Source organism: Helicoverpa armigera, chromosome 13, assembly GCF_030705265.1.
Source record: "Helicoverpa armigera isolate CAAS_96S chromosome 13, ASM3070526v1, whole genome shotgun sequence".
NCBI classification, from domain to species: domain Eukaryota; kingdom Metazoa; phylum Arthropoda; class Insecta; order Lepidoptera; family Noctuidae; genus Helicoverpa; species Helicoverpa armigera.
The window spans coordinates 8,281,484-8,299,489 of record NC_087132.1 but is presented as its reverse complement, the minus strand read 5'-3'; the positions used below and the strand labels follow the sequence as shown (position 1 = coordinate 8,299,489).

At 35.8% G+C, this 18,006-nt stretch overlaps 1 protein-coding gene across 1 annotated transcript in view; it reads right to left on the bottom strand.

Moving 5' to 3' along the window:
- LOC110370703 (headcase protein) overlaps positions 1 to 16,263 on the bottom strand; it is a 57,294-nt gene extending 41,031 nt beyond the window's left edge. Inside the window, exon 1 of the mRNA XM_021326612.3 lies at positions 15,508 to 16,263. Coding sequence (XP_021182287.1) covers positions 15,508 to 16,097 — 590 coding nt within the window. The 5' untranslated portion in view covers positions 16,098 to 16,263. The remainder of the gene's footprint in view (positions 1 to 15,507) is intronic.
- Positions 16,264 to 18,006: the final 1,743 nt, after the last annotated feature.

Below are 18,006 nucleotides of genomic sequence, written 5' to 3'. Positions count from 1 at the left end.
CCATGTCACCATGCATACCCACGTCGCTTTTGAGAAGATATTCTCTGAGACTGCACACCTCACGGTTGTGGAGCGTCTTCAAATCAATCAATTATTTATTTAGAACATACAATTTACATTTTTAAATATTAAATATAAAAATAAAAAACATTTAAAAATATAAAAAATAGGTTGCCACCGATATCGGGCACAGGGTCCAAGGTATCGGTGGTTAGGGTCCCAGAGACAGAAACCTCCTCACAATACGTGCCGTATCAAGGAGTACTGCCTTCTGAATCAGTCCCTTGATCCAGCCGCCCAACGAGAGCCTCCTGAGGTGTTCGTCGAGGCTCTTGGCTATTAAACCATTGGCCGTAACGACGATCGGCACAACAACAGCCGTGTCGACACTCCACATGGCGACAACCTCGTGCGCTAAGTCGAGATACTTTATTTGTTTCTCTTTCTCAGCTTTCACAAATCAATCAATTATTATTATTGTTTATCATCATCAAATAAGTACATTACTTTGGTAGTTACAAATTGCATTATATTTCAGAACACCAGGCTTACCCTCATCATCATCATCATCATCAGCCTATCGCAGTCCACTGCTGGACATAGGCCTCTCCAAGTGCATGCCACTGAGATCGATTGAAGTAGGCTAAATACCTCTATGAGCAGGCTTACCCTCCGCCGAAACAAAAATCTTAGAATTGTTCAGAAATAATATAAGAATAAATTAAAATTCCGTAATAGGTAATAAAAATTCAATTAAAGTTAAAAATTATTAGGAATGACGCAACACCAAAATAAATAATACATATAAAAATTTAATGCTAAAAACTTTCATAAAACTTAAATATCTTTTTTCTTAACAACAAAAACAAATTGAACCTATAATTTAAAATTAATAAATAAAATTGAAATAAGTTGCTATTAAAAAAATATATATAAAATTGGTATTCGATTATTTATAATAAATATCCGATTTAGGTATCGAATGCACACCGATGATTGAAAAAAAAAATAAAACTCTATTCCAAACTCTACTTGTCTGTGACTTTGATCTTGTAAATATTGTTCATTTTTATTGTGTATTTTATGTGCTGATTTTTTAGTTATTGAACATAAATAAGTGCACGAAATGTATTGCAATGGATTGAAAATGTTATAAATATGACGTTTGTGTTGTGTTTGAGAAAGTGATGCGATTATTTATTGGTAAGTTTTCACCAAATTTGAAATGCCTAACTTTTCGATAGACTTAAAAACACCGTAATTATTATATTTTTCTGAATTAACTGACCCCATTTGACCTTTGCACGTTGTTGTCAAATAAGTGAGCTCTAAAGTTATAGGTAAAATACTTCTAATCAGGCATTACGGACTTAGAATTCATGTGTTGAAAGTTAGTACAAATTTTTGACTTCCATGTCGCGATTCAAAATATCCCGCCGAATCAACGGTATAGTCATATGTCAAAATCTTGTCGAGCAGAGGGGTTAAATTAAGAACATAAATAATGTTATTTTTGCCTTCATTCCACTGATGATAGTTGCATGTGGATCACAATTCGTAACTATCTAGTGGGTAACCGTACGGTAGGGTGTTGTGCTCATACTATGACAGTATTGTGGTATTTAAGCTGGGGCCGCTTCAACAATGTGAGTGCTCCAGCTCAATCTTTGGACGAAATATTTTATGAAGAATAAATAGTTTATTCATGTTTTGTTTTTTTTTTATTTCCCTTGCTATTACTAAAATAATAATAACTATCAATAACGGTAATTATGAGTCTATACTAATATTATAAAGAGGAAAGATTTGATTAGGTAGGCTATAATTTATCCGGGTATGGAAAGGTGTTCCCGGGGACGCGGGTGTAACCGCGGGAAACACATAATAACAATTCCATTACTTTATGCATAAATAGAGACATAATTCCATGGTACTGCTATTTACAGTACATATTTCTATGCTCATAGTGATCTATAGTCCATGTCAATTTCTAATTATAACCTATATTCTTAAAACAGAAAAATAATGATATCTCTTGAACCAGGGTGAATAAATGAAAAAAGGTTTCTGATTATGAAAATGCAATGTTTTTCCTATTAGTTAAAATAAAAATCTTCAGGGCACAAACATTTTTCACTGGGACCCAACTTCCCTTACAAAACGGGCAATCTCCTTTGAAATCATAATTCTTCCATTTTAATGCAAATTTTGGCGGGAAGACAGATTACAGAATTCCCGTTTTCTTATCGAACTAGTTTTTTTTTTTATTCACAGCGCTTGCTATTTAGTTTTATACTGCCAAACCGGTTACTCGTGATTAATCGTTATATTGTTATTTCAAAACGATCAAACGATTACACAGAAATGTATAGTAGTTTAGTGAATTTATAACACAGATATAAAACTTTTAAACTTATAGGTAGTATAGTTATCATTACAACTCCTAATTTTAACCCGCTCGGGCCTCAAACGCGTTTTATATTTAGCAACGAATTTATAAAGATATTATTTTAGATCAATTTTGTTATTGTTGCTCTGTACAAAATTATATTATTTATATCCACTTGGAGATTATGCTCGGTACATTAGTCAGTGTCGTTATGCTTTTAAGAACTGTCGTATCTTCATGAATGGATGACTATATTTTATTTAAGAGAATAATTTTGACAAGTATCAATTTGTTTTGTATTATCTCATAGTGATTTTATTATGTATTAGAATTAAGTGCCATGGACTGATATTCGATAATTAATTTCCTATAGTACTTAAATAAAAATACTAAATGTCATTACATCCGATAAAGAAAAGCACACAATAATATGTTTTATTTACATTGATAGTAAAATTTGAATCCTACAGTTTTTAGTACTACTATTTTAATCGCCAGAAACATTGCCATTTTTATCACAGCGATTCTCAGCTAACAAAGGAATACAATTAACTTTTTGCACAAAAATGAAGTTATTTATATTCAACAATTGTGTTAACAACTGTTTTGTTATTAAAAAGTAAGTATTACAAGCAACAATATTAATATTTATTGCAAATCTTTGATAAACTCCTATATATTCGATATATAGATTTGATACAGGTGTCTTTGTCTTTTATTTTATTTAAATAATAATTGTTTGCGACTTAAATGTCATATTAATAAGGATGTGGAATGTTCATGACAACAACGGTTTATAGGTACCTACGCTAAATGGGTATTGGGTAGCTCGTTAGCGGAGTAGATCCTAAAATGCCAAAGGTTCAGTGCCGACACTATCCGATAAAAGTTATTCGTGTAAGAAAACCGTGCAAGGTTGGAGATTGTACCAAAAAGTTGCGAACTATCCTTCTTTTTTTAAATTCCACGATGACAGGTCGCCATATTCTTGAAGTGTATCTGTCAAATTCATGTGACAGTTTGGAATCATCATCATCATCAGCCTATCGCAGTCCATTGCTGAACATAGGCCTCTCCAAGTGCACGCCACTGAGATCGATTTTCGGCTTCGACAGTTTGGAATACATATCTATTTATGGCCAGTTTCACACGTTATAGGTAAACTCTCTGATTTCGGGCACTTAGGTTTCTGACAGATGAACTAGGTATAACTTTTGGTTTCGCAGGTTTCGAATAGCAATATCTGGAAAAAATCTTTATCTGGAAGATAGCATTACCTGTAGCATAGCTAACCGACACTTAATCGGTAGCCAGTGAAACCGTGCCTTAAAGTTGCGAGCAAACATTTATTTCACAATGAACATGGATTATTCAAATATATCGAAATTCAAAACTATTTCTATTAGGTATGATAATATAAATAAATAATCACTTAAGTTATTCTATTAGCGAGCAAAACACAAATCAACAACAATAATTTTCATATTACGACTGCGCGAACGTAAACGCTTAAATCACAAAACCTGTTGCACTGTGGGAAACATTACGTAATTATCACGACACAGCACAAATGTTGCAGTAGGTTCATTGCATTTCTTTTTCTCACAGACTTGGACATCGGATACCTATTATTGTTTGGTAGTATCAAAAATACTATAGTATAAGAAACAAAAAAGGTAGCAGTATGTGAACGTTTTTGATATTTATAGAATTAATAAAGGGTCCGATGATTGTAAAATTTGTCACAGAGATTAATCACGATCAGGAAGATACTTTTCACCCTTCGTTGCGAGTAAAACCCGTAAAAAAAGTTATTTTTAGATGAAAATGTCCTTTTACTGCACAGTGTACTTTTTCCTTTTTCGATGCAGGATTTTAGTCTTCATTTTGTGTCTGCTTTATAAGAGTTTCTGTCACTAAAAATAGAGCGTTTGATAGTCAGTGGTGTGCAATGATGCTTCCACGGATTCAGGTATTCGAAGTTCGACTAAACATCAATAGATTTCGAAGCAACGTAGCGAAACTTGGAAGGAATCTACAAAGTTGTATCCATCAAGTCCGATTAGCCATATTCAGAATGTTCAGTCGAATGTGAAAATGATAAATTGGAAGCAATTGTTAGTCGTCAATGTGAATCTTACGTCTCATGTAACTGCAGGGAACTATAAATTGGTTAAAGTATTTTCTATTTGACATTTAACCGTTCAAAACAAATTAAAATCAGTGTATATTAGGTCTCATGCAAAAATATTTTACTGTATACTTTGTAGCCCCAGCTAGTCGTTAAAGATGGTCATATTATTAAGTTTACTAGCAATTGTAAATGATTAGCGGGTAATTACAGTTGATTACATGCAACGGCAATCGGCGTTAACTTTAATAGTATTGTATAAAAGAACTAACTAGTTTTCGAGTTAACCGGTCCGTGTATACCTACGTAAAGAATTACATAACTTTGTCAGTTTTAATTTAATCATGAATGTATATGAACAAAAATAAGACCGCCTGAAATATGGATGTGTCAAGTATGATAAGTTTAACGAGGGTGTGCAAAGAGGGTTTAAATGACTTAATTTTGTGACAAACAAAAAATGGTCCTTTTTGCGCCACGGTCTTGGTAGGAACATTAACTTTTTTGTCTTAACTAATTTGCCCAGGTATAATTTAATAACTGGGCAAGATGATAAAGTTCGTATCTTTATTACTTACAATGTTTTTTATTTATTTTGTTATCTAGATGAACTTTAGTGAATGTCTTACGAATATCAGTTAGTGAACGAGGGACGGAAAATGGAGCAAATAATATGTAAATGTTATGGTCACGAGCCATTTAAAGATGTCCAGATCAAGATAGTGCAGATTTAAATCTAGATAAAGTCTGACCGTGGATCCATACAATTATAGAAGATCGAACGATCTTTGTTTACATATACATTACATAACTATAAGTCAAAACTAATTATATGAAGTATATTATGTAAACTGGTCGAGTATTGGTGATAGGTGTCAAAATACAATTAGAAGCAATCGGCGGCTTATAACTCACGGCTGGTTTATTATGTTTGTATTAAATAACTAGAAAAATACTTCAGTTCACATTACTCATAGTCAGCGGTAACTACATATTATGTTTCTGTCCTACACAATCATGTTTACGGCAGGAAATAAAAGTGTACTGTTACTTCAATGTAGCGACAATTGCATGAACAAATGCTTTTATGTGTAACACATTGACCTTCGCTACTATGTATTTGTTGAGTATGGTTAGTGTTGACACACATAAAATACCATTTTATTGCACTTCAGGCATGCTGTAAACAACTCTGTGGTTTATTCCAACTATTGGCATATTTACGTCCGTGATGTCTGAAGGAATTTTATATATTTTATGATAATTAGTACCCTTGGCACTGCATACTGCAACTAGCGGTTCGCGTGGAAATGTATTCAAAAATATTCTTGAAAACGCTACACGTTAATACTTAGTGCCACATAACATCGCAATAATTATAAACTGACCAGACCCCTTATGAAAATTAAAATGCATTTATGTTGCAGTATATCGTCTGGACTTCATTCTAGAATAATTTCATGATTTTCGCTCAACACGATACTCTAACAAAAATTTATGCACACAGACTTGGCAACACACAGCGCATTTTTCGTCTGATATCAAATGAATTGAATACAATGATAATAATATTAAAATGTCTGGTGAAACAAATACCCAGACTATTCGATTGCACTTAATACAAACAGTGGACATGGCTGTTAATAATAGCTGTGTAATACTTTGATACGATATCAAGTTAACGAGTCGACGCGACTATAAATCTGCTGCGGACGTCATTCTCGTAGTGCAGTGAGCAATTTGCAGCGAATATATTGCAAACAATCATGGCACGACCAACTGACTAGGCAATGAGACAGGGGACAAACTTAGAATTTATTGCACGTTGCGTTTGTCATTCAGTATTACATGTATGTTGTCACGCCCATTGGCTTACTGAAAGTTCTGTGCACTGTGGTAATGGACGCTGCTGCAATTACACGATACTGATATGTTTAGCATCAGTTTTCTTTTGTACTAAAGGTATAAGTTATGATATTGTAAGTGATAGCGTGTTATAAGAAAAAATAATAAAAAAATATCCCAATTAGGTACAAGGGGAAATTTAACTAGACATTGTAAATTAATTTTATCTACTATGATCATAATTACGTATAACAAAGCTAGTTTCAAAGTCAAAAGTTTAAAATATTACTACAATCACGTCTGAGGGGAACAAAACACAACTTTATTTAGTTAACATGGGAAGTAATTAAGAAAAACAATTAAATTATGTTAATTAAACAAAACATCCGTAATTTCGTATTAACATTACCTTATTTTTTGCAGTTTCATGCATTTTAATTACAATATTTAAATACCTGTACTAGGTACTAAAGCAAAACAAGTTTGAAAACAAATAGAATGGAACTGATTTGTGTTCCAAATTCGAGTTTCAAATTAAAGCGTTAATTTCCATAAATTAAAAAGAAAATTGTATTCTATTTTTAAATGATTTACATGTGAAAATCATAAATAATAAAATTAGCATTTTAATGAGGCAGCGTTTTATTAACTATGTTATGTATTTATTTGCCAAGTAGCCAGTAAGTATGGGTCTTGGTAATTAAATAAAGAAAATAATTGTGTTAAGGAAAGTGATGCCGGTTTTATGAATTAATTAGGTAGGTATAATAACTTATTACACATTTAAATATTTATGCTTCTCTGGGCCTAAAAACTTAGTATTTTTTATTCAGTTTTTTTTTAGCAATACTAAATTGGCATTACGGCCAGTATTTTTATGGCCTTTTCAGCAGTGCTTCAAACCTAGGACCGATTGTTCGTTCTTTTGTTTTTATTTGTAAAAAGGTTTGAAGCCTAGCTCGCGTATTGTTATATTTGTAAAGCGCGGCGACTGCAACAGTAGATTTGACCTTTGCGAAGGGACAATGAACGCGATAGGTGTTCGAGCGCATTGAACTACTGAACTTTGCTTACTACAGCCGATTGCTCCATCCAACTCACGCTCCCTTCTTTAATGACATTCTCATAATCTGGGTACAGTACCTAAGTATAATAACAGTAGCTACAATGTAGGTACTGCAGTATTGGAACAAAAACATTTAATTTTAACCAAAATAATACATAATCAACTTACATTCATCATCGAAATATAAATTGACTTCCCAAAACAGCAATTCATTGGAAACTGTGACATTCGGTTTTCAATACAATTTTACGTTAATTTGAATGAAAATGTAGAAAACAATACACGTTTAAATGTATTTATGCAGTTTTGTGTGTTCAGCCAAACTGCAGCCGGAAACTGCTTACAAAGCTTGTTGCGAAGCGGAGGAACAATTGGATGCAGGGTCTGAGAAGTGGGAATGCATCGAAAGTGGTCGCCTGCGCAGTCGGTCGGCACGGCAACGTCGCGCGATCGTCTTATATTTAGCGTGGGGAACATAAAGCTTCGTTTACAAATTTAATTGCATCGACGATCGCCCGCCACGAGACGCAAATAGCTACAACTCGTCCCTGAACCTACCCGAACTTTCTCCAGCTCGCTGCACAGCGAACGCTGTGAAAATATATTTGCTAGTTTGTTTTTGAACGCTCAGACTGCCTGCAACTATCCCACTAAGTGCACCGATGCAATACGAGAAAGGGACAAGCTTACTCTCGTCTTCTTCCTTCGCCAAGCTACATTTTGTTCTTGAATTATTTTTATTGCAGTCACAATCCGAATCGGTACAAGAAACTTTCAAAGTTTCATGCAAAACTGTCGCTTACATTATGTCGAGGATGGTCATCGTGGTCTGGCGAGAGCAGAACTTCCAAGAGTCATTTTGAGAATTAATGGCAAAATTATGCATAGTTCGCTCTGAATTGTCGCGAGTGCGACGCTCGACTGCGTAATGAACTTAACTGCAGTGCTGACCATGTACGTGGGGCGACGATAAAATACCACATTTCATAAACATTTTCCAATGAAATCGAAGCAGAAACCAGTCGTAGAGTACAAATTGATAATGAACGCGGAGACGAAAGCGTCGCGCCTCGGTTCAATATAAATACATAGTTAAATGGGATGAAATAGAAAACAGGATGGGAATAAACGGCGAACACGCCACTCTTAGCCATTAATAATTTTCGAGCGGTAAAGTGCATCCTAGGGTTGCATCGATCATTTGCTCAGACAGACGTAGTCGCATGAAACAGAATGCTAGGGGGAACTTGCTGGCGTGCGGTACTAAATGCCTTGTAGCGAGTGGGGCATGTTGGTGCGTGCCCACACGCGTACACCACACAATGCATACAATGCACACGTAAATACATCTTCGCCCGACTCTACTATGCATAATCACGTAAATTTGCAAGTAAAATGACGAGACACGGCACTTTTTAAGCTTTGCAAATGTAAGAACACAGCATTGTCTCGGCTAAACCGAGTTTCGGTCGACAAAGGTGAGTATCGTGTTCCAAAAACTTGGTACAAGGTCGACCGCAATGAATGCGTGACAGAGTTGAGTATTAGAGATGCAGGGAAAGGGGTTCGGGCGGGTTGTGTATTTGGCTGGGTGCAAGATGCAATTTATGCAGGCATGCGCCGTTGCGTCGATCACGCCCTAAAAACGGCGCTAACGAGCCGTGCCGGCTACCGGCGCACCGCGCCGCCGGCATGGGAACGGAAATCGCCGCCTCTTACTGGCGGGAAATCCAGACACACTTCAGACAATTGACCACGACGACGACCAACAGAAAAACATTGTTTGATCTGGGGAAATTACGGCAAACGCGCGGTTGTTACCTACCGTTGTCATGGCAACAAATTGGACCACGTACAAAGGGAATGAACAATGAACAATATTGCAAATGAAAATGGAGCGCAGAAAGTCCAGTGGTGTTTGGGTGTTTATATTTTCGCACATCGCGGAGATTCACAATGGACATATCGTGACTAACGAATAGTAATGCATTAGAAAATAATGTTCTTGTCGCCTCTATAAAACAATAACGGCTTTCACAATTCATAAAAATAAAGTTATTAATTATTCATGTCGGCGTAGGTAATCATGCGCGTTTATGTAAGAACACTGATTGAAATTACCGCAAGTGTTAAGAATGTATTGACTCATTAGATAAATGCATTTTAAAACTGCAAATCATAAAATGTAAAGTAAGGTTAGTGTGTGTAAGTAATGAAAACGTAATGAGCCGACCGTCCAGATACTAGACTCCAGTAGGTACCTAAATAAGTCACTACAAGCTGACTTGATTTCAGTTGAATTTAAACTCTTAAATAGGACACCGTTTAATTTACCAATAAACATATAGGTAGGTACTCAGATTTTGCACAAATCAGACAATGGATACCATAGCCATTTCTAACAGTATCCCTGACAAAATCATTCAAAATATTTGACCGAAAACAAAAAAAAGCTGGCACACTAAGAAGCATGTATTGAATATGGTGCAGTGATATCCTTAGCAGGCCTCCCCCTCAAGTCTGCTTCACGCCCGACTGACGACTGAGTCACTGGTCGCGCCTCCGACTTACTAAGGATTGCACTTAAATGTTATTTAAAACGTACACGAAGTCTTTCGAAGCAGTTTGACAAACATTAACCAGCTACTTAAATATACATGCTTAATTTAATCAAGTGGCCGAAAAAGGAATGTTATCGCAACTGGATTTTTTAAATTTCAAATAAGGAAAAAAATAACGGCTTTGGCAATATTAACGATACAGCCTTCTAAATTAACCAATGAATTATAAAGGTAATAAATAAATAAATAAATCCATTGCGCGAGCATTAATTTTTATAATTGTTTCAGAATAAATACTTCGTAAGTACAGTCATGTACAAAATTATTTTATTATTTTTTGTTGATCAATAAAATAATGAAATTCTAAGCCAAAGTCTCTACCATAAAACCAATATTTAACTTTGTTATTTTGTCAGTCAGGAAATGTAAAATACCAATAATATTTATAAATATGAATGAAAATTTACGATTCGCAATACTAACAAGGTCCTAAAGTCGTGTTTACGTCGAGCTTGGCTCAAGGCCACGACGTGATACTATTTAATGCCTTTATGTACCGACGTAAAAACGTAATATATTTGTATCCTGATGTTTTTCAAAATTAATGTCTATCTAAGATATTATTGATAACTTTATTTCTAATTTTTTACTCCAAATATTTTTTTATATAATTTTACTTTACTTTATTTTTAGTTTATTGTTTTTTTTTTGGTAAAACAGAATGATTTGTGAAACTGTTTGTGCGAGCTAAGTACGTATAATGTTAACGCAAAAAATATTCTGACAGCATAAAAAATACTACACCTTCATTCATAACTCCATAATTATACATTTATTAAATGTTATTTCACGCTTAATATAACGTGACACGTGATCCTGAGATAATAACTACATTATAATTTAAAAATTTAATGCTACGCTGCCAAAAATCTAAACAAGCGACCGTTTTTATACCACATCACACGCCCACTCATTAAAATTTATAGAAACCAGTTTATTATGATCTGTTTTGTTATAAAAATAATCTTGATTAATTTTGATTGCATTTTAGAAGATATACTAGAAGATGGTTGGTTGGTTTGTTTGTAACATTAAAAGATAGGCAATTTGTCCTTTCAAAAAAACATTACCATAAATAATATTATTTTGAAAATGCGGTGTTTTAATACATATGCGTATTTTTTGTCTACATGTCAAGCCGTCAATGCTACCAGGTATTAATTAAACTTTTTAACGTGGTAGGTAATTAATATTAAAATTATAGTGTCTGCTAAACGCACTAATAGTAGTGTATGAATAAATACTGTAAAAGATTATCCTTCATAATTTTTTGCACTATTTCTTATGTTATGACTCATTTTAATGTGTTCTCATTTGCTAAGTATATAGACGGCCTTTAAGTTAATAAGCCTTATCCACCTGAATGATAGAAAAAAAATCTGTCTATAATAATAGTTCTGAAATGATTACTATTGCCTAAGAATCTTTTTTTGCTCAGGAAGTAATTTGTTCAGATTTTTTGGTTATAAATCTTGCGTAAGCCGATTGCACGAAGGTAGGCTCAAACGGTGAATGCAAAATATTGAATCATAGTTGCATTATGCATAACCAGCTGGTCATTGACCTGGGTAAGGAAAGGGCAACGTAAAGGAAGTTAGTTATACAGCCTTAAAATGAACGAAACAAAAAAAATGTGCAGATTAGTTCATTCAAATAAATCTACTGGACTTTTATGTAAGTAAAAAGCTTTCAATAAGTTCTCTATTTAGAAGTTTCGACATGTATTAAAGTTCTCGATTTGATACGGTGCATATTGTATTGACTAGACACACGACTGCTAACTGGTATTGAACGGCTTCAATTGCGTCTTTTTGCTAACAAATAATCGAGATAAAGCTTACAATTCCTTAGTCTGTTATTTTATGAGTGTAAATAATAGGTGTGTATTCACTTCGCTTTCTGCTAGTCAGTTTGAATGGAGCCTAAAGGCTGATTTACATTGAGTCAGTAACTGACGTCAGTGTAGACGCCGAAAACTGACGCGTGCTATTTACACGAAGTCAGTGTAGTGTCAGTGTCTCGTCAGTAGTACTGTACTGACTTCAAATCAATTTACACGAAGGCAGTGCCGGGTCAGCACTGACTTGTCAGTGGACTGACGTCAGTTACTGACTCAATGTAAATCAGCCCTAACAGTCGTCGCTGTTACTCAATAAGTTCACACAAGATGTCCTAAGTATGTGTACATAACACAATATGCGACGCACCTCAGACGGACAAGGAATGCAAATGGCTTTATTGTAAACAGGTAATTTCCTCTACTTTTATGTATATTGCAACAGGAATTAGTCATAAGTCGTCATATTTTCTTTATCGTCACAAACAGACTGAGAAAGAAAATTGCAAGGATTATTTTTGGGAATTAATAGTTTTAAAGTTCGAAGATCTAGCATTCAATTCTTTACAAAAACTCATTAAATCTTCAAAACTATATGGCAGTTCGGAGGATAAAATTATATGGCAGTTCCAAAAAACGTATCAATAAAATTATAAAATTTACGTCTGATATAAAGACTCTAGACATAATAGCCGGTATTTATGCGTTAGTAACATAATTGAAAACAAAACGATGCGCCCGCGCATACTAACCGCTTCATTTGTTCTGTTTGGAATCGATTTCAAACAACTTATTAGTAGTTGGTGCCTCGCCTAATGACGTAAGATTTATTACGAAGGATTTGTGCGTTTGATAGAATTTTTATGTAAATAGGTAGTTTGCTTGTTTTTGATCAGATTTTTAAAATTGGACTTAATTTTTTTTAATTTTATATTTAATCAAAATTCAGACAGTGATAAATTTTTTTGTTTGTTTAGCAATAAAAAAACTATACAAGGTCTAAATAAAATGGTCTAAGAATTGATCGTATAAGTAAGTACGTACTACGTACACGTACGTAAATTCTTTATCACGTCAAATAAAAAGAGAATAAAGAGTTGATGTACCGGAGATCGCCCACGATTCTATTAAATGAATCGAATGCCCTAGGTCACTGGTCACCTACTGGAAATGTCAGAAGTTGTGGACGTGACTCGTCAAATGTACGGATTAATATAATTACTGCCTGTTTGTATTACCCTACCTAAATTTTTGATCAAACTAAAACGCTACACTTTTGTGAAACCTACATACATTATGAAAAAACCTTAAAAATAATCTTCTTTGTGTTTTGCATGACAAAAATTGCAATTCTTAGCAACAGTCCTTCTAGATCTTCATTATTTCACATTTCATGAAAAAAATAAATGTTTACATCCTCTACAATAAAGAACAGTTGCAAAACCCAGAGTTATTTAAAAATGTCGCGCCAATTTCACTAAAAAAAAAACAAACAGAAAAGAATCTTGTGATATGAAACGTTATATTTTGAGTGCATATCAGTGATATAAAACTTATACGAACAAGATAAGATTACCACCATGACACTAAGATATAAAAATATTATCAATGCATAATCTGTCAACGTCGAAAACAGCAATTTTGGGTATATTTTTTTATTAGGTATTTCATAATTATTTATCAAAGCGTTTTACATTTTTTTTTTTTACCTTCATGTTCTAATAGAGGTAAATTACATTCATCAATAAAATATGGAGTCAGTGCTAAGTTGTTAATTTATTCATTCATATGTTTTTCTATTAATAGAACAATGTTTACAACGAATAAGGATAATAAAGTCTGTTCCATATCGTGTTTGTTTGTATAATGTAAGTATAAAATACTCGAGGAATAATTTTGTTATCGACTGTACTTATTTTTATCGAATATCGTAATATTCTTTGTGCAAGACATAGATATCCATAAATGCAATATTTAAATATGCTAGATGACTTCCGTTGACATTTGACAAACAGAATAATATTTTAATCAGTTAATCGCTTACATAATTATTGACGAATAAATTATCAACAAAATACCGAAGTTTAAGAATTTCAAATCATGTGACTCACGAATTTTAATAACAAATTAGTGTTCGTTTTCAAATGCGCTGCGGTGAGCTGTTTAATGGCGAATAACGTCAGGTGCAGTCTTTTTGGTGAAAGACAACATGGCAACAACAATTTGGCTAAAGGACAGCTGCCGTAATTTCGGGAAAAACGCACTTTTGCCAGGAAACGGAAACCAGCTGTGCAGCGAACCGCTGTTAATGTATTAAGCCGACGAAATTGCATTTTTAAGGCTCCACCAATTTGGGCGCGAATTAAACTCGACATTACTCATAAAAACTTCTGTGACAAGTAATTACTAATTGCATTGCGTGCTGTCAAATGTTTTACATGTCCTCGCATGTTTTTTTTAATAGTTTCCTTTTTATTTGACAATAACAAATCAATTATTTGGCAACTTGTACCAGATAACATCATAAACAAGTGATTAGGATTTTATTTGATACATTCTAATTTCAAACACGTTTTATTTACATGTGGCCTTAATTTAAATGGGATTAACTGTTACAGGTTTTTTTCAACTGTTAAACACCTATTGTAATGTTACAAGGTATCAGATTTTTTGTACATTACCCTACGCGTAAAAAACTGCGCAAGGTTTTACGGTAACAATAGCTCACAAATATCAATCATTTGGTTCAGGAAGTGAATGGTTGTTTTATACGTTTTAAGCTAACAAAATACTCTAATGGTTTGTTTACTAATAGAGTTTTTATAAATGATTCATAGTGCCTATTAGGTTATTACATAAATATTTTTCGTAACACACCCACTTCAAACTTTTTGATTAAACACAAGACAGTTTGTCAATTTAATTTTGAACATAGCTAAATTTAAGATATGTAGCCGTAGGTATTCGAACCTATTTTCTGATGCAGAAACAATTTATAGCTCCATGTTTTTATAAAGCTGCACTAAAGTGCCATAGAGAATTTAGCTTGTAAGCCAGTTTTTATCGCTTTAGGGTTAACCAAACATAGGTAGGTGTATGCGGTGCAACTTGCATGTTATCTAAATTCTATAGCGGGGTGTAGGGCCGCGCCGGCCGGTTTCCTCGCGTTCAGCCGCCTCCAACACTGCTCCAACCAGTTCTACGCCAATTATGTGGGGCTGCTATTCGATACGATATAAACAACCGACAAGAAATGCATTCAATACACACACAACACACTCAGATACGACGCTGTAGGAGTACCAACCTACACAAATAAAATTCAATGCACTCGGCGATCTGTCAGCTTAATGTGTTGTAATAATATTAAACTCAATGCATAACATGAGTATGTACCTACACACATACATTTGGCATTTTAATAAAGCAGCAAAAAATGTTTTGTGATAAATTAGGTACCTAGGTACCGTACGTAGGTATTGTTTTTGCCGGCTTTGAATACCGGTAATGTTTGTACACAAACACTGTTAGGTACTTAATCGGTCTTTGAATCGAATTGGCTTGAAGTTACAAATCCAATAAGAAAATAATAAGACAAAAGTTTTGAAGGTTTCTTACCTGATCCGGTCGGAAACAATTTCTGGTTTGGATATCTTCTTGGCCGGAGTGACGGCGTGCGTCGGGGCGTGAGTGGGGCTGGCCGAGGGTTCGGAGAGCGCTGATGGCGGCGAGCACGAGCCTGAGCTGGACAGGCTGAAGGTGCGCGAGCGGCCGTCAGCCGCGGCCGGTGTGCGGCCCGACCGCGTGCGCCGGCGACGCTTCTTCTCCTCCTCAGCGCGAATCGCAGCTCCCGGAGGTGCCCAGTCCAGATCTTTCTTCAAGTGCCCTCTGCCGCACCGGCAGCCGCAAGCCTTAAAAGCCAGATCGTACCCTTTCTTGGTCCATAAATTCTGATGCCTCTGGCGTTCAGACCACGAGCGCGCTCGGCCGCAGGATTTGAGATAAGCGAGAACTCCACCTTCCCATTGCTCGAAGCATTCGCGGTGCATGTACCGGCCGGCGGCGCACGTGTCGTTGTTGCATAGCACGCGCACGGCATCTTCGATACGCACCGGTTCCCGGGGGCGAAGGCACTCGCCGGGGACGCAGCACCCGCGAGCCTCCTCCGCCTCATGCTCGCCGGTGGCGCCTTGCCGTCGCGGAGCCATGCCACGATCGACTTGCCAACGAAAACGAACGTGCCGCGCGGAAGTAGTGGAGCGCGTCACGCGAAACACATGCTTGTCGGAGCGCGCGCGGCCGACTAATAACTGCGGAGTGAACGAAAGCGAAATTTCAAGAGCGCAGCGCGTCGCCGCGCCGCCGCGCCACCCGCCTGCACGCGGGGCTGACCTTGCGGCGCGCGGAGGGGCGCGCGGCAGTGCAGCGAGGGGCGGGCCGATGCGGCCGACACGCCGGCGGTGGGGAGAAAGTGCCGAGCGAATTTTCACTTTCGCGCGGAAGCGGGAAGCGGGCGCGGGAGCGGGTACCGCGTCTTCCTCTCCATCCAGCAGGATAGCGAGTCGGGGAGCCAATAGCGTTGCAATGTTATGTGCACGTCCAACACCTGCGTTTGTTGATTTTGATGTACCTAAGTATCCCACAAATGCAGCAGTTTTTAATTCTTGTTCATTATTTTAAAGAATATTCATAGTGATTTTGCAAACTAAAGGTATTCGCATTTTATTTTATGGATATAGGTACCTAGGTACTTAATTAGTAAATTCAACATTGTAAGCTCTTATCTTCTGTGTAGGTAGAAATTAAACACTCGAGATAAACAAATGATGAAATGGAAAAATAGAAAGATAAATTAATAAGGTTAGAATTAAGGTAGGCAATTATAGCATGTACACATTTTGACAGAATAATAAACATTGCTTGATTGAAGGCTTCAGTAAGAGAAACTTATGCAGCAATGTAAATACCTAGGTAGGTAGTTTAGTAATTTTTTTAGTAATAATGTACTTTAGGGCAAAGCTCGTGGTTATGACAATCGCATAGGTAAGTACCTAGTTTTTCGTATGTGTACAGACGTCTATACCTACTTACAATAAAATAAATATTTTATTCGTACCTATGTAATTCCTATTATCACTAATTTACTGGAACTATTTTAATTTGTGCAAGACACACATGCTATGTTCCCGGCTCTCCCGGCATCTGGCTGGTTATCCCCACCATTTGTCCTAGTTTGAATGAAAGGCGTTCCACGAAAAGGATTAGAGAGAATGCTGGACGCCTTCTGAGTAAGGGAAAAACCCAGGTGAAAAATATTAAGCTGAAGAATAAATTAATTGGTTTTGTCTAAAAATGGGCTCGAAATAAAACAGAAAATAATCTTACACGAATAGTAATAGGAGACTATCGGTTTTACGATTTTTCGTTCTTTAGGAATATTTCTTGATTAATTAATATCACTGGGTACTTATTGATTTTGTATTGATTATTAAAAGTTTTCAGGTTTACATTTTTTAACAAATAACAAACTTAAATAGTCACTTATACCTACTTACTTTCGGAAAACTTAATTTACATGTACCTTGAACTGAAGAAGTGATCAGCAGAACAACTCATTGTTATCACCCCAATTCACAGGTTATTATATTCAAAAAAACTAAGCTCTTATTGAATTAGAATTCGTCATTCAAGTGAATCGGTGTGACGATTCTAAGCGCGCACGTGTTTAAAAAGGGTCGCATATAAAAGGAGCAAAGGAACAAAATCGTCTTGTTCTGAACCGGTCCAAGGCTGAGGGCTCGAGTGTTTCACTCAGAGGGAATAAAGAAACTAGTGGCGTAACGTGTGACCCAATTTTATTCCAACTGACGTTCCTCAAGCCAGGTGATAGGTGCATTTTATCGGGAGGGGAACTCGCAAGAACACGTGTATCGAAACACCAGCCGAATTATGCTCATACAAAGGTAAAATTACGTGTAAATATCATGTTGCAATGGGAAATTGAACCTTATGCTCACCAAAATAAGGAGCAGAGGTCATCGCAATAATTTGTCTTATAAGAATCAATATGTTTGCAAAGGAACTGCGTCGCAAACAAACGAGTTTCGGCAATATTAT